General features: G+C 41.7%; 2 protein-coding genes across 9 annotated transcripts in view; one reads left to right on the forward strand and one right to left on the reverse strand.

Annotated features, from left to right (window-relative positions):
• The window catches only part of LOC125455417 (regulator of microtubule dynamics protein 3-like), a 224,728-nt gene extending 223,208 nt beyond the window's left edge, over positions 1–1,520 (reverse strand). For all 8 annotated transcript variants that reach the window (XM_048537350.2, XM_048537346.2, XM_048537348.2 and 5 more), the window contains exon 1: positions 822–1,520. In XM_048537350.2, coding sequence (XP_048393307.1) covers positions 822–1,008 — 187 coding nt within the window. In that variant the 5' untranslated portion in view covers positions 1,009–1,520. The remainder of the gene's footprint in view (positions 1–821) is intronic.
• gchfr (GTP cyclohydrolase I feedback regulator) overlaps positions 1–15,669 on the forward strand; it is a 149,945-nt gene that overhangs the window by 95,361 nt on the left and 38,915 nt on the right. The window contains exon 2 of the mRNA XM_059649310.1: positions 11,726–11,820. Coding sequence (XP_059505293.1) covers positions 11,761–11,820 — 60 coding nt within the window. The 5' untranslated portion in view covers positions 11,726–11,760. The remainder of the gene's footprint in view (positions 1–11,725; positions 11,821–15,669) is intronic.

Genomic DNA, 15,669 nt, shown 5'->3' on the forward strand with positions numbered 1-15,669 from the left:
GGGCTTTTGAATTCATTGTAACTTTTACAACAGTATTCAAGTCCAAATGGCTTACACAGTGGATAGTCATTGGAGGTGTTGACTGTTCTACGAGTTTGTTTTTAAATAAATTTTATGTAAGTAAATGACCTTCCTTAATTCCAATCTTGATCATAGACCTGTGGTTAGTAGTTCTAGACAAGTTGGTATAACCATCTAGGATACTTCATAGCATTCAACACAAATCTGCACGGCAGATCAACTCCATGCCATGTTAAAGAATTCAGCTGAAGGTTCCAAACAGCCTATCTCTGCCTGCTGGTTATTTAAACTACACACAGAAACACCACCGAGACATGGATGCAGAACATCTTTGGAGTCCTGACGCAGACAGCAATGACATTATTTGTTTCCTGCATTGTTCTAGATGGTGCCAAGCTTCTTGAATGTCGTTGGAGCTGTATTCATCTAAGTGAGTGCACAGTATTCCAACACACTCCTTACATGTGCCTTGTGTATGGTATAACTGTCCTAGGCTTTAGGGAGTTAGGAGCTGAATTGCGTGATCACAGTACTTACATTGTGATCAAGGTCTGACATATCATCATTTAGTGGAAGAGGGGAACTTGTGGAGCATTGCAATGGATTCACCACTCTCATAGCAGAATATGATACCAGGAAAGAGGTCAAAAGACGAAGGGTTACAATGGTATGGGTTAAACAGTAAACAGCATGACCTGAGTAACATAGGCAAGTGTTTGTAAAGGATGTTCTGGTGCGTTAAATATCTCATTGCATAAAGTAAGTCACACTACAATAATCCACCCAGCTTTATTACTCACCTGCCTGGTTCGACACGATTGGCTTGCTGGGTTTCACACTGCTGAAGGCAAGTGTCTCGTGTTTGCCCCGACAGGTCCTCCTCCCCCATCCCTTACTGTAGGCTAGATACAACAGACCGAGGCCAGTCGCTGCCCCCAGACCCAGACCCAGGCTCGCCCGGGACCCGCATATAAGATCCCCGCTCATTATCCTTGTTTCGATCCCTTTTTGGGCTCACCCTGCATCACATAGCAGTGGCAACTGGTACATTCACGAACGTGACATTACTTTGAGGGGAAGGGAGGAAGGGGTTTGGTTTCTGGCGTTACCAGCAGGGTCGGGTCTGCCTCCCCGAGGTAGCAGAATACCAACTTTGCACCAGGATTTAGTCTCTTGACGCCGTTTACCCCACCCCACCACGAGCCGGAGGGGAAACCTTCCCCCTGTTTAAATCCCTAACGGTCCGCCTCGCGCCGGCTGGGCAACAATTATCAACCGCGGGATTTGCTTCATCGCTCGCTTTCTCGGCGCCTAAAGGGCTCCTTCAATGCGCCAATAATGCAGTTTCGTTTTTATTATTATTATTGTTGTTGTTATGACTGGCGGTGTCTGTCCTTATCTTTGCTTTCCCCGTGTTTCACTTCCACGCCCTCGTATCATTTGCCCCTCTGCCCGAACCCTTGTTGCGAGCGGACCACCTTTTGTGCTACGGAATAAAAGAGGTCCGCTGACCTTGCTCCTCCCGCCGGAACTGCCGGTGCTTCAGCATAGGTTCCGGATATCTTTTCTGCCTCTGCGGCGCTTTAACCTAATCCTAAAGGAATGTGATGGGCTGGATACCAAGATGTTGTTTCCCTGATGGGAAGACTAGAGTTAGGGACTTAGTTTGAGGTTAAAATGTCTCCCTTTTAAGTCAGATGAGAATTTTTGCTTTTGCTTTTGCTGGGATTGCTTGATCTTCTCCACCAGAAAACAGTAGAAACTGGTCATTGAATTTATTTAAGGCTGAGTTGGATATATTTTGATAGGCAAGGGAGTCAATGGGGTGGATGCAAAAACAGAGTTGTGACTATGACTGTATCAGCCATTGTCTTATTGAATGGTAGGGCAGGCTCAAAGACCCACTGCTCCTAAGTCCAGTGTGTTCAATACACTGCAGTTTCTGTGTTCACTGCATCTGTCCTCCTTTAATCATTCTCTTCATTTAAACTCACCTACGAATTCTTATGGGCACCTGCTCAATTTGCTAACTCACATGAGCTATTAGTGCCACTGTGTCAATAAAGATAAAGCCACTCTGATCACTTTAAATTACCTCTCATCCATATCTGTTTGCCCTAATAACTCTATTTTGTGCCAACCCCAAAAAAATAGACTTTCAATTCACTTACATTCACTTTAGCATAAGTCTGTCTTTTTCATAAGATGTACACTTGAACACTAATAGTAAGCAATTGGCTCAATGACTCACTGCTGGTTCTGATTGGACCGTGTAAGCCGTAATCAGCTGCTCAGCTGGTTTGCTAAAACTTCTCACTATTTCAGGATCGTTCTGGAATCTAAAGATTAATCCTAGCCCTTTAGCTTTAGTACAAACTCCCCTTCCCTTCTTTCTCCACCCTCACTTCCTACAAGTGTAACAATTCCATGCCCCCTCTGTCACTAAGATTGAGACCATCCATTCAACTGCTTCTTTCAGTCACCCTCCGTCTGTAGCCCAACAGTCCAACGTTCCTGTAGAGATATACCTCTTTCCCCTGTGCTCAATATGCAGTTATGTTTATTGCCTGCTCCCTCTCCTTATGCCCTCACACCAATCTCATCCAGTGCCCCATCATCATAATCCATGCAGGTGGGAATGCACCCACCCTGTTTTCATGTGTATCCACCTTGTCCTTGTCACAGAAACACCTGCAGTGTCTTCTCTTCCTACTGTCTTCTTGCCCTTCCTATTTCTCATCTGTTTACTGCTCCTCAACAACATAACCTAAAAACATTAAGCTTTGGATGTGCACAGATGGCACCCTTGTCACCAATATCTTTCTCAATCCCTCCACTGTCTCTTGTCAGCCATTATAAGCAAACTTGTCTGACAACCTATACTACAGGAGCAGAAATATCTTTCAATTAAATATTGGAAAGACCAAAGTCATTGTCCTCCAAGCCCACTGCAAATTCAGCAACAAAAGCAAAGTTGCTGGAAAAGCTCAGCAGATCTGGCAGCATCTGTGAAGGAAAAAACAGAGTTAATGTTTCAGGTCTGCTGACCCTTCCTCGGAACTGAATTTTCAGTTCTGTTCCTCAGCCGTTGACTTCAACACCCTGTTGCAACTATTAGAAGCCAAATCAGCCTGTTTACAATATTGGAGTCCTATTTGACCTCAAGATGGTCTTCTGAATGCATATCCATTTCATCATTAAAGCACTCGTGTAACATTGGCCAACTTCACCCCTGCTTCAGCTCATCTGATACTCAAACTTTAATCCATGCCTTTATTAGCAGTAATCCTAAATATCCCAGTATCCGTCCTGGCCAACCTCTCAATTTACACTCTGTTTTAAACTTATTCAAAACTGCTCCCCATATTCAAACTCAAATCAAGCCTCAAATACCATCACTCTGTTCTTGCTGATATTATTTGCATTGTTAAGCCATAAGATCATAAGACATGGGAGTGAAAGTAAGATAATGAAATGTGAGGCTGGATGAACACAGCAGGCCCAGCAGCATCTCAGGAGCACAAAAGCTGACGTTTCAGGCCTAGACCCTTCATCAGAGGGTCATCAGAGTGGAAGTAAGGCCATTCAGCCCATTGAGTCCACTCTGCCATTTAAATCATGGCTGATGGCCATTTCAATTCCACTTACCTGCACACTCCCCGCAGCCCTTGATTCCTTGTGAGGTCAAGAACTTAAGGATCTCTGCCTTGAAGGCATTTAACATCCCGGTCTCCACTGCACTCCATGGCCATGAATTTCACAGGCCCACCACTCTCTTTCTGGCTGAAGAAATGTCTCCTCATTTTCATTTTAAATTTACCCCCTCTAATTCTAAGGCTGTGCCCACGGGTCCTACTGTCCCCGCCTAACGGAAACAACTTCCCAGCATCCCCCCTTTTTAAGACATACATTATCACGTAAGTTTCTATTAGATCTCCCCTCAACCTTCTAAACTCTAATGAATACAATCCCAGGATCCTTAGCCGTTCATCGTACGTTAAACCTAGCATTCCAGGGATCATCCGTGTAAATCTCTGCTGGACACGCTCCAGCGCCAGTATGTCCTTCCTGAGGTGTGGGGCCCAAAATTGGACACAATATTCTAAATGGGGCCTAACTAGAGAGGTTGGCCAGGACAGATACTGGGATATTTAGGATTACTGCTAATAAAGGCATGGATTAAAGTTTGAGTATCAGATGAGCTGAAGCAGGGGTGAAGTTCGACAATGTTACACGAGTGCTTTAATGATGAAATGGGTATGCATTCAGAAGACCGTCTTGAGGTTAAATAGGACTCCAATATTGTAAACAGGCTGATTTGGCTTCTAATATAAACGACAACATTACATTCGCTTTCTTAATCACGGACTCTACCTGCAAGTTAACTTTTAGAGAATCCTGGACCAACACTCCCAGGTCCCTTTGTACTTCTGCAGTATGAATTTTCTCACCACTTAGAAAATAGTCCATGCCTGTATTCTTTTTTCCGAAGTGCAAAACCTTGCATTTGCTCACGTTGAATTTCATCAGCTATTTCCTGGACCACTCTCCTAAACTGTCTAAATCTTTCTGCAGCCTCCCCACCTCCTCAGTACTACTTGCCTGTCCACCTATCTTCGTACCATCGGCAAACTTCGCCAGAATGCCCCCAGTCCCTTAATCCAGATCATTAATATATAAAGTGAACAGCTGCGGCCCCAACGCTGAACCCTGTGGGACACCACTTATCACCGGTTGCCATTCAGAAAAAGAGCCTTTTATCCTAACTCTCTGCCTTCTGTCAGACAGCCAATCCTCAATCCAAGCCAGTAGCTCACCTCAAACACCATGGGCCCCTACCTTACTCAGCAGCCTCCCATGAGGCACCTTATCAAAGGCCTTCTGGAAGTCTAGATAGATAACAGATAACAATAGCTTAGTTTTAAATTCTTGTCATTGTTTTCAAATCTCTTCATGATCCAACCACTCTAACTCTGTAACTTCTTCTAAATCTACAGTGCCCTGTGACATCTATTACTCCAACACCTGCCATTATGCTTTCAATTGCAAAGATCCTAAAATTTAAAGTCCCCCCCCCCCCGCCTTAAATCTTCATCTATCTTCCGATCTTTGTGTGAAGCACTTCTGAAAATCTATATCATTTACCAGGTCCCTTATTTTTAACCTCATGGAGCTCAGTTTATTGATATGAAATGCCCTGTGATGTATCTTTCAGTGCTTTATTTTAATGGACTATTTAATGCAAGTTGTTGAAATGCTGAAGGCTCGGAATGTGTAGGTAGTGATCACAGCAGCAATACTCGAACTGTCAATATGCCTGATTATACTTTTGAAATTAACAAAACATTGCGTTCTTTTAACACGACAGACTCCTTTGTTGGAGTCGTTTCTACCAATTTATGTTATGAATCACCTATAATTTTTTTTCTATTCATTTCTGGGAGGTGGTCGTTGCTGGCTGGCCAGCATTTCTAGCCCATTCCTAGTTGTCCTTGAGATGGTGGTGGTGGTGACCTGCCTTCTTGAACCACTGCGGTCCTCCAGTTGTGGGTTGACCCACAATGCTATTAGGGAAGGAATCCCAGGATTTTGACCTAGCGACAGTGAAGGAACAGCAATATAATTTCCAAGTCAGGATGGTGAGTGACTTGGAGGGGAACTTGGAGGTGGTGGTGTTCCCATATATCTGCTGCTCTTGTCCTTCTAGGTGGAAGTGGTTGTATGTTTGGTATATGCTGTCTGAGGATCTTTGGTGAATTTGGTGAATAACGGCCTATGTCTTAGCTTTATTTTGGTAAGGAATACATCATTGCAAATATGTTTAAGTAAAAAGAGCTCTCGCAATGTTTCATTCCTTCCCACTGGTCTTTGGAAAGTGAAAGTTAGCTTGTAATTCACTCAACACCATGATCTGATCCAACCGTTCACTGATCTAATTTGATGAATATTGTTTGGAAAGGCGTCTGAAATCTGTTGTGTCTACATATGTGAAACTTTCAAGAAGGCTATTTCCAGTACATTAGGTTCTGGTGTATGATTTCATGATCATCAACTGTAGGTAATAGATACTTTGCAAAGTCAAGGTAGTTGAAAAAAGCTTCGAGTTTCTGTGAGACTTTTGAGAGATCAAACTGTTTAGTACAATTCCCAAATTATAGCTATTTGAATCAGACATGGAATCACCTGGAGTTTGCTACCATAAATGCATCAGTTGTGAAAATGTATCACGAAACACTTTCTCCCTTAAAATTTACATTTCTAAGTTTGGCATAAATTCACTATAAACAGGGCACCCATTGGATAAAATTTTTGATGGATGCCCTACCTCAAGTTGATGAACTGTATCACTTTATCACAATCTCCAGCTGTACTGAATATTTCTTCTAAAATGCACTGAGTGCAGAGAAAGCCAAAATTTCCAGCTGGTCGTATGTCTAGATCATTACTTTCTGACCCACTGGCACTGCTGCCTGTGCTGCAACCACAAGCTAATTTCCTGTCATTTCCCACAATTCATGACACGTGCCATTTAAGCATCACCACTGGGCTGTCTTTCAAAGCAAAAGACTCTGTTTTCTTAGAATCACATTCTTAGTCTGGATTTCAGCCAATGAAGCTTTTATTTTTGTTGTTTACAGACTTTGCAGTTGCTGGCTTGATGTTGCATCATTGTTCTCTGAATTTTAGAACTAAATCAAGCATCTGCTTTTAATACTCGTTCTTGGGCCCGTTTCACCAAGTTCCTTCATCACTTCTGCATATTCCCATCAGTACTAACACATTATAAACACATGTTTTCAGAATGTTCATAGTTTTGGGGGATAGAAATTGGGCAATAGGGAAAATTGAGATGGAAAACCATTGCACCAGACCACCACCACCTGATGCAACACCTGCATTTCTGGTTTGTGAATTGATGGCTGCAACAAGATCCTACTAAAGCAGGTTTATATTTCAGCAAAGAGTCAATAAAATCACTCAGATAGCCATGGAATTTCTGAAATTTTAAGCCTGTCAGGCTCATTGCAGTCTTCTTGTGACTACTGGGTGCTGCTCCAAAATTCCCCTGTGGAAATGTCTATCATTTGGGACAACTGGCATTGATACCCTTTTCCACCCTCCCAGCATTCCCCTGCCCCCTTCCTTCCATTGCTGTTTAGGACAATGGCATATCTAAGCTAAAATAGTGGATGAAAACCTGAATTTCTACTGGGGGCTGATCTATATATTGAACAAAATTAATTTAATGAGTTTCACAATTTTCAAGCAATTTTGGCCATTTTCTTTTAGTTTTCTTGGGTTTATGAACATTTTATATGGTAAGTATTGTGCTGCAGCATTCCTCCCACTTTCTACTCATAAAGTAGCATCATTCTGGCACACAAAGTCATTTCAGAGTAGCTGCTGAGCAATCAAGGATATCCTATATAGGCTGGTGATGTTTAATGTTACTACCTTGGGTGGCCAGCTGAAGGAAGATATAAAAAGTTACAAGCATTTACTGTTGTTGTCTCTGTGCACCCAATTGGTCCATGGAAGCTGTTTTTTGGGTGCCTGATCAGATCTTGGGACACTTTGCATTATAGATCAGTTACAATTTCAACGTTTGTAGCTACGTGCTGAAGATCAGGCTTACAAAGGGACATTATAAGCAACAGGCAAAGTAGGCAAGCAACATATCATGGACCTCCAGAAGGTGGAATAAAAGCACCAAAAAGCTACAGGAAAGAATTTTCATTAACTGCATGAATCAAGCTCTTATACCAGAAATTTCCTAACTTGGAATTACGTTTGATTGTCTAAATAGCACCTTGCACTTTATTTCCTTGCCCTCGTCAGGTATCCTTTCATTCAGAGTGCTTTGAATCTTGTCCATCTTCATTCTTGTCACTGAATGGTAAGTACTGTCAAAACATGAAATAATGCTCTCTATGTATACAACTTTAATCCATCCTGATTTTAATAATCAAACAAGTCTACCATTTGCTTCACTGTATCCCATTGTTAACAACATTTAACTCTACACTTATTTCTAAGTATGTACTGCCTCAGCAACAGAAGTATTTAAGCACCAAGCTGTTCTGTGTATTTTCATGTGCAGGCGCATTTAGAATGGGCAACTTATCTGCTAACAACTGTGTTCAGGGATCTGTGCCAGCTCTATTGTTGTATGGGTAGACTACATACAGAGATCTGGTAAATGTCTAAGTGGCAACATTATCATCTGACCCTGTCCCAGGTATGACTCTACAGTTAGGTGGTGCCTATCCATGACCACTTATGGCTTTCTAACCCAGCAATATTCAATCTTGGAAGCGTGACCATATCATTCAGCTGACTGAACCTCCTGGAGATAGTGTGTTACGTCACCACTGTAGCAAATCTTTTTTTTTCAAGCTAATAATGAGCAGTGAGAGAAACAGAAAGTCTAGTATCTAAGTGAATAGGGCAAATAACCACAAAGCATTTCATCAAATATGGAGGACCATGACGATTCTATCCAAACGGTTTATTCTGATGTTTCTACTCCATTCAAACCTCTCATCCTTCCTCATCTAAGTCTATAAAAATAACCCTCAATTCTCTTCTTCCTCATATGATTATCTAGTTCTGTCTTAAATAGATATATTACTCATATCAAATATTCCTTTTGGTGACAAGTTACACATTGGAAGTGCCTTTTGGTAAAATGCCATATTTGATTCATTGGTGACCATCTTATTTTGATGACTTCCACTTTTAACTCTTCCTTTAGAATTGGAAAGACTTTGTCTGATCAAAACCTTTCATAATTTTAAAGACCTTGGCATTTTTATTTCCAAAGAAGAGAGACTTGGCTTCTTCTTGATGATTATAGATTCTTACATTTATCATTTTTAATAAATATTCTAAGCTCCCTTTTCAGTGCCTCAATATCATTTCTGTGCTGGTTCCTCTCACAGTCCGAAGATGTGCAGGTTAGGCAGATTGGCCATGCTAATGGGGGTGGCATGGTGGCTCATTGGTTAGCACTGCAGCCTCACAGCGCCAGGGACCCGGGTTCGATTCCAGCCTCAGGCGACTGTCTGTGTGGAGTTTGCACATTCTCCCTGTGTCTGCCTGGGTTTCCTCCGGGTGCTCCAGTTTCCTCCCACAGTCCAAAGATGTGCAGGCTAGGTGGATCGGCCATGCTAAATTGCCCGTAGTGTTTAGGGGTGTGTGGGTTATAGGGGGATAGGTCTGGGTGGGATGCCCCAAGGGTTGGTGTGGACTTGTTGGCCAAAGGGTCTGTTTTCACACTGTAGGGATTCTATGTTCTATGTTCTAATATAGATCAGCAATCTGATTCATCAAAATTACGAGTGATCTGGACATCTCATCAGAGGAATGAGAACCAGAAGTTGAAAAATTCACTTTTTCATACAGTGAATCATTAAAGTTCTGGAATATATTCTCTGGAAGTGAGGTGGAGGCCTCAAGTGAGCCATTCAAGAAGCCATTAAATCCTTATTTAACTAGAAATGATGTAGAAGATTACAGGGGAAAAGGCAGGAGATCAGCATTAAATCAAATTCCTCAGTGAGCCAGTAATAATACGGGAGCCTGTATTGTCCGTACCGTAACAATGATCTGATTCTATGATTGTCATTGATGGAGGGCAGGTCAGGTCTTACTAACTTCATTGACTTTTTCAAGGAGGTGACGAAGGTGATCAATGAGGGTAGACCAGTGGATGTTGTCTACGTATATTTTAGTAAGACTCTCGACAAGGCTCATCCAGAAGATTAAAATGCATGGGAGCCACGGTGACTTGGCTATGTAGATTCAGAATTAGGCTGCCTGTAGAAGACAAAAGATAGTGGTGGAAGGGTCTTTTTCAGGCTGGAGGTCTGTGACTAGCAGTGTTCTGCAGGGATCTGTACTGGGACCTCTGCTGTTTGTGATGTATATAGGTGACTTGGATGAAAATGTAGATGGGTGGGTTAGTAAGTTTGCAGACGATACAAAGATCGGTGGACAAAAACAAAGTTGCTGGAAAAGGTCAGCAGGTCTGGCAGCATCTGTGTGGAAAAACTCAGTTAATGTTTCGGGTCTGGTGACCCTTCCTTAGAACTGAGGAAGATCAGTGATGCTGTGGATAATGTAGAAGGTCGTCAAAGGATTCAGCAGGGTATAGATTAGTTGCAAATATGGGCAGAGAAATAGCAGATGGAGCTTAATCCAGGTAAGTGTGAGGTGCTGCATTTTGGGAGATCAAATATTAAGAAAATGTGTACAGTTAATGGCAGGACTCTGAACAGCATTGATGTACAGAAGGATCTTAGTGTTCGAGCCCATAGCTCCCTGAAAGTGGCCAGGAAGTAGATAGGGTGGTGAAGGAGATGTATGACATGCTTGCCTTTATTGGCTGGGGGACTGAGTACAAGAGTCAGGATGTCATGTTGCAGCTTTGTAAGACTTTGATTACGCCACACTTAGAGTATTGTGTTCAGTTCTGATCACCACATTATAGGAAGGATATGGAGGCTTTGGAGAGGGTGCAAAAGAAGTTTACCAGGATGCTACCTAGATTAGAGGGTATGAGCTATGGGGAAAGGCTAGAATAACTCAGGTTGTTTTCTCTTGAGTTGCGGGGTCTGATGGGAGACTTGATAGAAATTTATAAAATTATGAGATGCACATATAGGGTTGATGGTTAGGATCTTTTTCCTAATGTCTAATACCAGGGGCATGTATGTAAGGTTATGGGGAAAATTTCAAAGGAGACATGACGGGCAAATTTTTTTTACACAGGGAATGGAGAGAGCCTGGAATGCACTGCCAGGGATGGTGGTGAAGGTGGATATGATAAGAGCATTTAAGGGACTTTTATATAAGCACATATATATTTATATATGCAAGGAATGGAGGGATATGAACCAAGGGCAGGCAGAAGGGATTAGAGTCATTTGGCGTCATGTTTAGCACGACATTATAGGCCAAAGGGTCCTGTGCTCTACAGTTCTATGCTTTATGCTCTATTGATGGCTTCTTCCATTGGATAACCAGATATCAGTCTGTCATTGCATAGATTGGTGCTGTCTCATCTGATGTTTAAGCAAAATCTTGATTCAAGATCCAAAAGCAAATATTATAAAGGAAATCACTGTTTTATACTTGCTGCACAACCTGCACATTGATATGTTTCGGGCTGGAGGTCTGTGACTAGCAGTGTTCTGCAGGGATCTGTACTGGGACCTCTGCTGTTTGTGATGTATATAGGTGACTTGGATGAAAATGTAGATGGGTGGGTTAGTAAGTTTGCAGACGATACAAAGATTGGTGGACAAAAACAAAGTTGCTGGAAAAGGTCAGCAGGTCTGGCAGCATCTGTGTGGAAAAACTCAGTTAACGTTTCGGGTCTGGTGACCCTTCCTCAGAACTGAGGAAGATCGGTGATGCTGTGGATAATGTAGAAGGTCGTCAAAGGATTCAGCAGGGTATAGATTAGTTGCAAATATGGGCAGAGAACTAGCAGATGGAGTTTAATACAGGTAAGTGTGAGTCTATACAGGGTCACTCCCACTAATGCAACATATGCCACAAGCACAGCCACTGAATCGATGCAGGTTTTGATATTGCAGTCATCCTTTTCCCAGAAGAGCTACTAAACAAGCTAGATATCCTTGCCTGGATATTCTGAATTGCCAACTAATCAATTGACAATATCTGTGTTCTTCTGCAGAAGCTGCAATCGATAGGCCTTTTCGTTGGGTGGCCATGGCTGGAAAATCTTTTGTTGGAGAGCTCTGTCTGGAGTACCATCTGCCACATCTGGAGGTGAAGAGTGTGTCTGATTTAGAAGAGTTGAGGGGTTTATTGAAACTGCTATTGTGTGGGTGTTGGTGATCAGACTGAAATTGATTCATGGGGGGGAAAGAGGCTGCAAGGACAGCGGCAGGCTGAGAAAAAAGCTACAAGTGGTGTGAGGGAGAAAAGTGGGCTGCATGTCCAGTTGAGAGAGAAGTGAAGGTTAAAAGGTGAGCAATAGGGAGAGACCTCAAGAATTGGGAGATTGGGAGCCTGCATGAAGTGGGAGAGAGGGTGACTTCAAGGCATGAGGATTGAGGCAGGTTTCAGAGGGCTGCTAAGGAAGGTTGGAGGTTGTAAGGGGTGCTTAGTAGTTGGGAAGCTGTGAGCAAGGGAGAAAATTATAACCTGACAACAAAGAAATACACAGCTGACCAGGAGGTAGGTAAATGTGAAATCATTGAGGTAATGAATTTTTCGCAAGAGAATGCAGAATCTCCAACTTAAGGTTGGATGTTGTCAGAAGCTATTAAATGGGGAACAATATAATATATGCTATTTTAATAAATATTATCGATAACTAATTTAAATCTGAGATTGAGATTTGAGATGCAGTAAAATGGATAATAACTGCTTGGTTAAAATCTCGCAGCCTTATGCATCTGCAATAAATATCCATTAGCTGTGGCCTCATCAGCCTGTGAAAGGCTTCTTGTGTGTGTGTGATGTCAGAAGATGATCTTTTGTTATTTTACGTGTTAACATGTCAAATTTTAACACTGTCTCAGGAAGTGTATGTTGTGGCTTTGGATTTAATGGAGGGTTGGAAATTATCGAAGGTAAAGATGAATTCTTCCGACTCTGTTTTGATGCGAATGAAAATATCCCATATAATCAACATAAATACAGGGGTGTTGGTAACACATAACTGCATTACCTGATAAATTAGAATAATCTGATAATGGAAAAAGAACCCTTGAAAATCAAAATGTAGCCCCCCATAATACAAAATGTAGTTCTCAGGAAAATCTCAAGAAGAAGCCTCAATATTAAACAAAAACATTTTTGTGCTGTAGAGATAGTAAAAATTGCAGACGTTGGAGAATCTGAGATAACAAGGTGTAGAGCTGGATGAACACAGCAGGCTAAGCAGCATCAGAGGAGCAGGAAGGGTGACGTTTCGGGCCTAGACACTTCTTCATTTTTCTGAAAGGCCTGAAACGTCAGCCTTCCTGCTCCTCTGATGCTGCTTGGCCTGCTGTGTTCATCCAGTTCTACACCTTGTTATCTAACTTTTGTGTCATGTCTTGTCCAGGTCATTATGACTCCTAAAAAAAGAGTTAAACCTCATATTACCATTGCATGTTTTGGCCCAAAACCTTCAATCTGTGTCACAACTTTTTGCACCATTAACTAATGAGAACAGCTTTACTTTGTCCAACTTATTGAAATTTGTCATAATCATGACACCTCTAGCAAATTTCCCTTCAACTTCTTTGCTCAATGGAGAAACAGCCGAGCTTCCCCAGTCTAACCTTGTAGCTGAAATTTGCCGTGGAATAATTGAACTAGACTGGTAAATCTCCTCTGTATCCTTTCAAGTGTCCTCACATCATCATGCTTCAACCCAGTGTGGCTAAGAGATCTAATATAGTTTAGCTTTTGTGACACAGTAATGCCAATACAACTTCGCATTAATAACTTATTTTAGCATCTCCCAGTACCTCTATTTGTGCTCTTTCCTTGTAACAGATTCTGTAGACAAGCCAGTGTTCCCTGTGATGGAAATTTGATCTTATATGCAGCATACTGAAGATATAGCAAACTCATAAATAATGAATTCCATTCCTATTGTTTGCATGCTGGAAACAGTGATAGCTTACAGCTTACATTCCATCAGCAGTAAGTTCTTGTATTCAACTATCCAGACTATTTGTTTGTGATATATTCATTGAATCTTCTGCCAGTTTGACTTCTTCTGGGTCGTATCTGTCTCTCTGGCAGTCGTAGGGCAAACTGCAATCCATGGTTGTTCTTTGTTTTTATCTTCATGTATTGTCTTCTCAATCCAGGTCACTAATGCTTCATATGTAAACTTTTCTTGTTACTATTCTAATTTTCTTTCTCAACGTTCTAAAAGATTTCAACAATTAAACAATTATTCATAGATTTCCTGCAGTCTCCAAAGAGAACACTCGGCGAATCCACACCGACCCTCCAAAAAGCATCCCACCTCCCCCACCTTATCCTTGTAACCATACATTTCCCATGGCTAATTCACTAATCCGCATATCCCTGAACACTATGGGCAATTTAGCATGGCCAATTCACTTAACCTGCACATCTTTGGACTGTGGGAGGAGACCCACACAGAAACAGGGAGAATGTGTAAAATCGACAGAGTCACCCAAGGCTGGAATCAAACCTGGGTCCCCTGCTGTGAAGCAGCAGTGCTGACCACTGACCCATAATTGTGATGTACTTTATAAATACACTTTTCACAGGTTTAATTTTCCAACTTTCATTCAGTACTTGATCTGCAAATAGGTTCTGCAAACATTTTCTGTTAACCTTTATAAATCACTATCTGTTGGAAATTGGGGTCCCCTTTAAAACTGGATTGTTTTAGCATTCCAATTTAGTATTTTCTGTGTAGCATGAGACATTTTAACTGTGTTGCAGTAGTAACCAGCCTTCTGTAAACGTGACCAAACAATTTATTGGCCACCTACTATACTACCATATCGAAGGCAGTTTGTAAACTAAAAGGATTTTGTTCTTTGAAAGAATGAAAACCAATTTTCAAATGCAGGAGGGTAAAGGGACAGCAGTTAACCTGGCATCATGAGTACCTGTTTGTGGTCATTGGCTGAGAGGTTTAGACAGGTGATTGACACAACATAGATACAAAGATAGGTGAGAAAAGAGACTGGGAGAGGTGGGCTCAGGGGAATGGACCACCGTCTTTGGGAGAAGGCCAGGAGTTCCTTTACATCAGCCTGAAGAAACAAAAAATGTTGTTGCCACCAAAAGCTGCAAGGCAACAGGGATGATCACCACGTTACTACAAAAACATAATGGTCTGCTGCCTCCTGCTCTTCCATTCGAGAGGACAGCTTGGGATTAGTAAAGCGGTCTGAAGTATTGCATGTGGTATATTTCCTTTACTTGCCTAATTAACTAATGTATCATCTATAGACTGCTGTTTAATGAACTTTCTGAAAATTGCTTTCAAATGCTTCATTGCCTATATTAACTGTGATCGCAAACTCCAGAAAGTGAATACTACTATGATGATGTCTTTCAGACTTGTGAGCTGAATAGCTTATGTTTTTTGAACAAATGAGATCAAACATCAGGTCCTCCGCAAAGTCACAAAGTCTATCATATCAGTTCAATCTGGCTATGATGTAAGGGCTGGCAAGATGATGTGAAGAGGTTTGGATTTGCCATGATCATACTGAATGGCGGAGTGGGCTCAAGAGGTTGAACACCCTATTCCTGTACCTGCTTCTTATGGTCTTAATGAGGTAGAGCAATCGACAATATAAGAAAAACCTAAAATATTCCAAGGAGAAGTAGGTGATTCAGATTTATATTTTGGCAAGTTGATATTTATGTCAACCATTATCTCAAGAACTTCAAGGTAGACACCGAGTCTGGTGTTATTCCTTTTTCAGATAGTGAACCTTGGGTAAGAACACACTGTCCATAGCTGACAACCGTGCAACTGTGTGGCCGAGGAGTTAGGTCACTTAAGATATTCTGCAAGCAATTCACCAATTTAGGGGATGCAAAAAGTAGAAAACTTGTACACACTTCAAAATCAAAAATTGTCACTCTTGAATAGGAAGACATATCTCCACTTCAGTTTTCTTC

This window comes from Stegostoma tigrinum, chromosome 10, assembly GCF_030684315.1.
Source record: "Stegostoma tigrinum isolate sSteTig4 chromosome 10, sSteTig4.hap1, whole genome shotgun sequence".
Taxonomy (NCBI): Eukaryota; Metazoa; Chordata; class Chondrichthyes; order Orectolobiformes; family Stegostomatidae; genus Stegostoma; species Stegostoma tigrinum.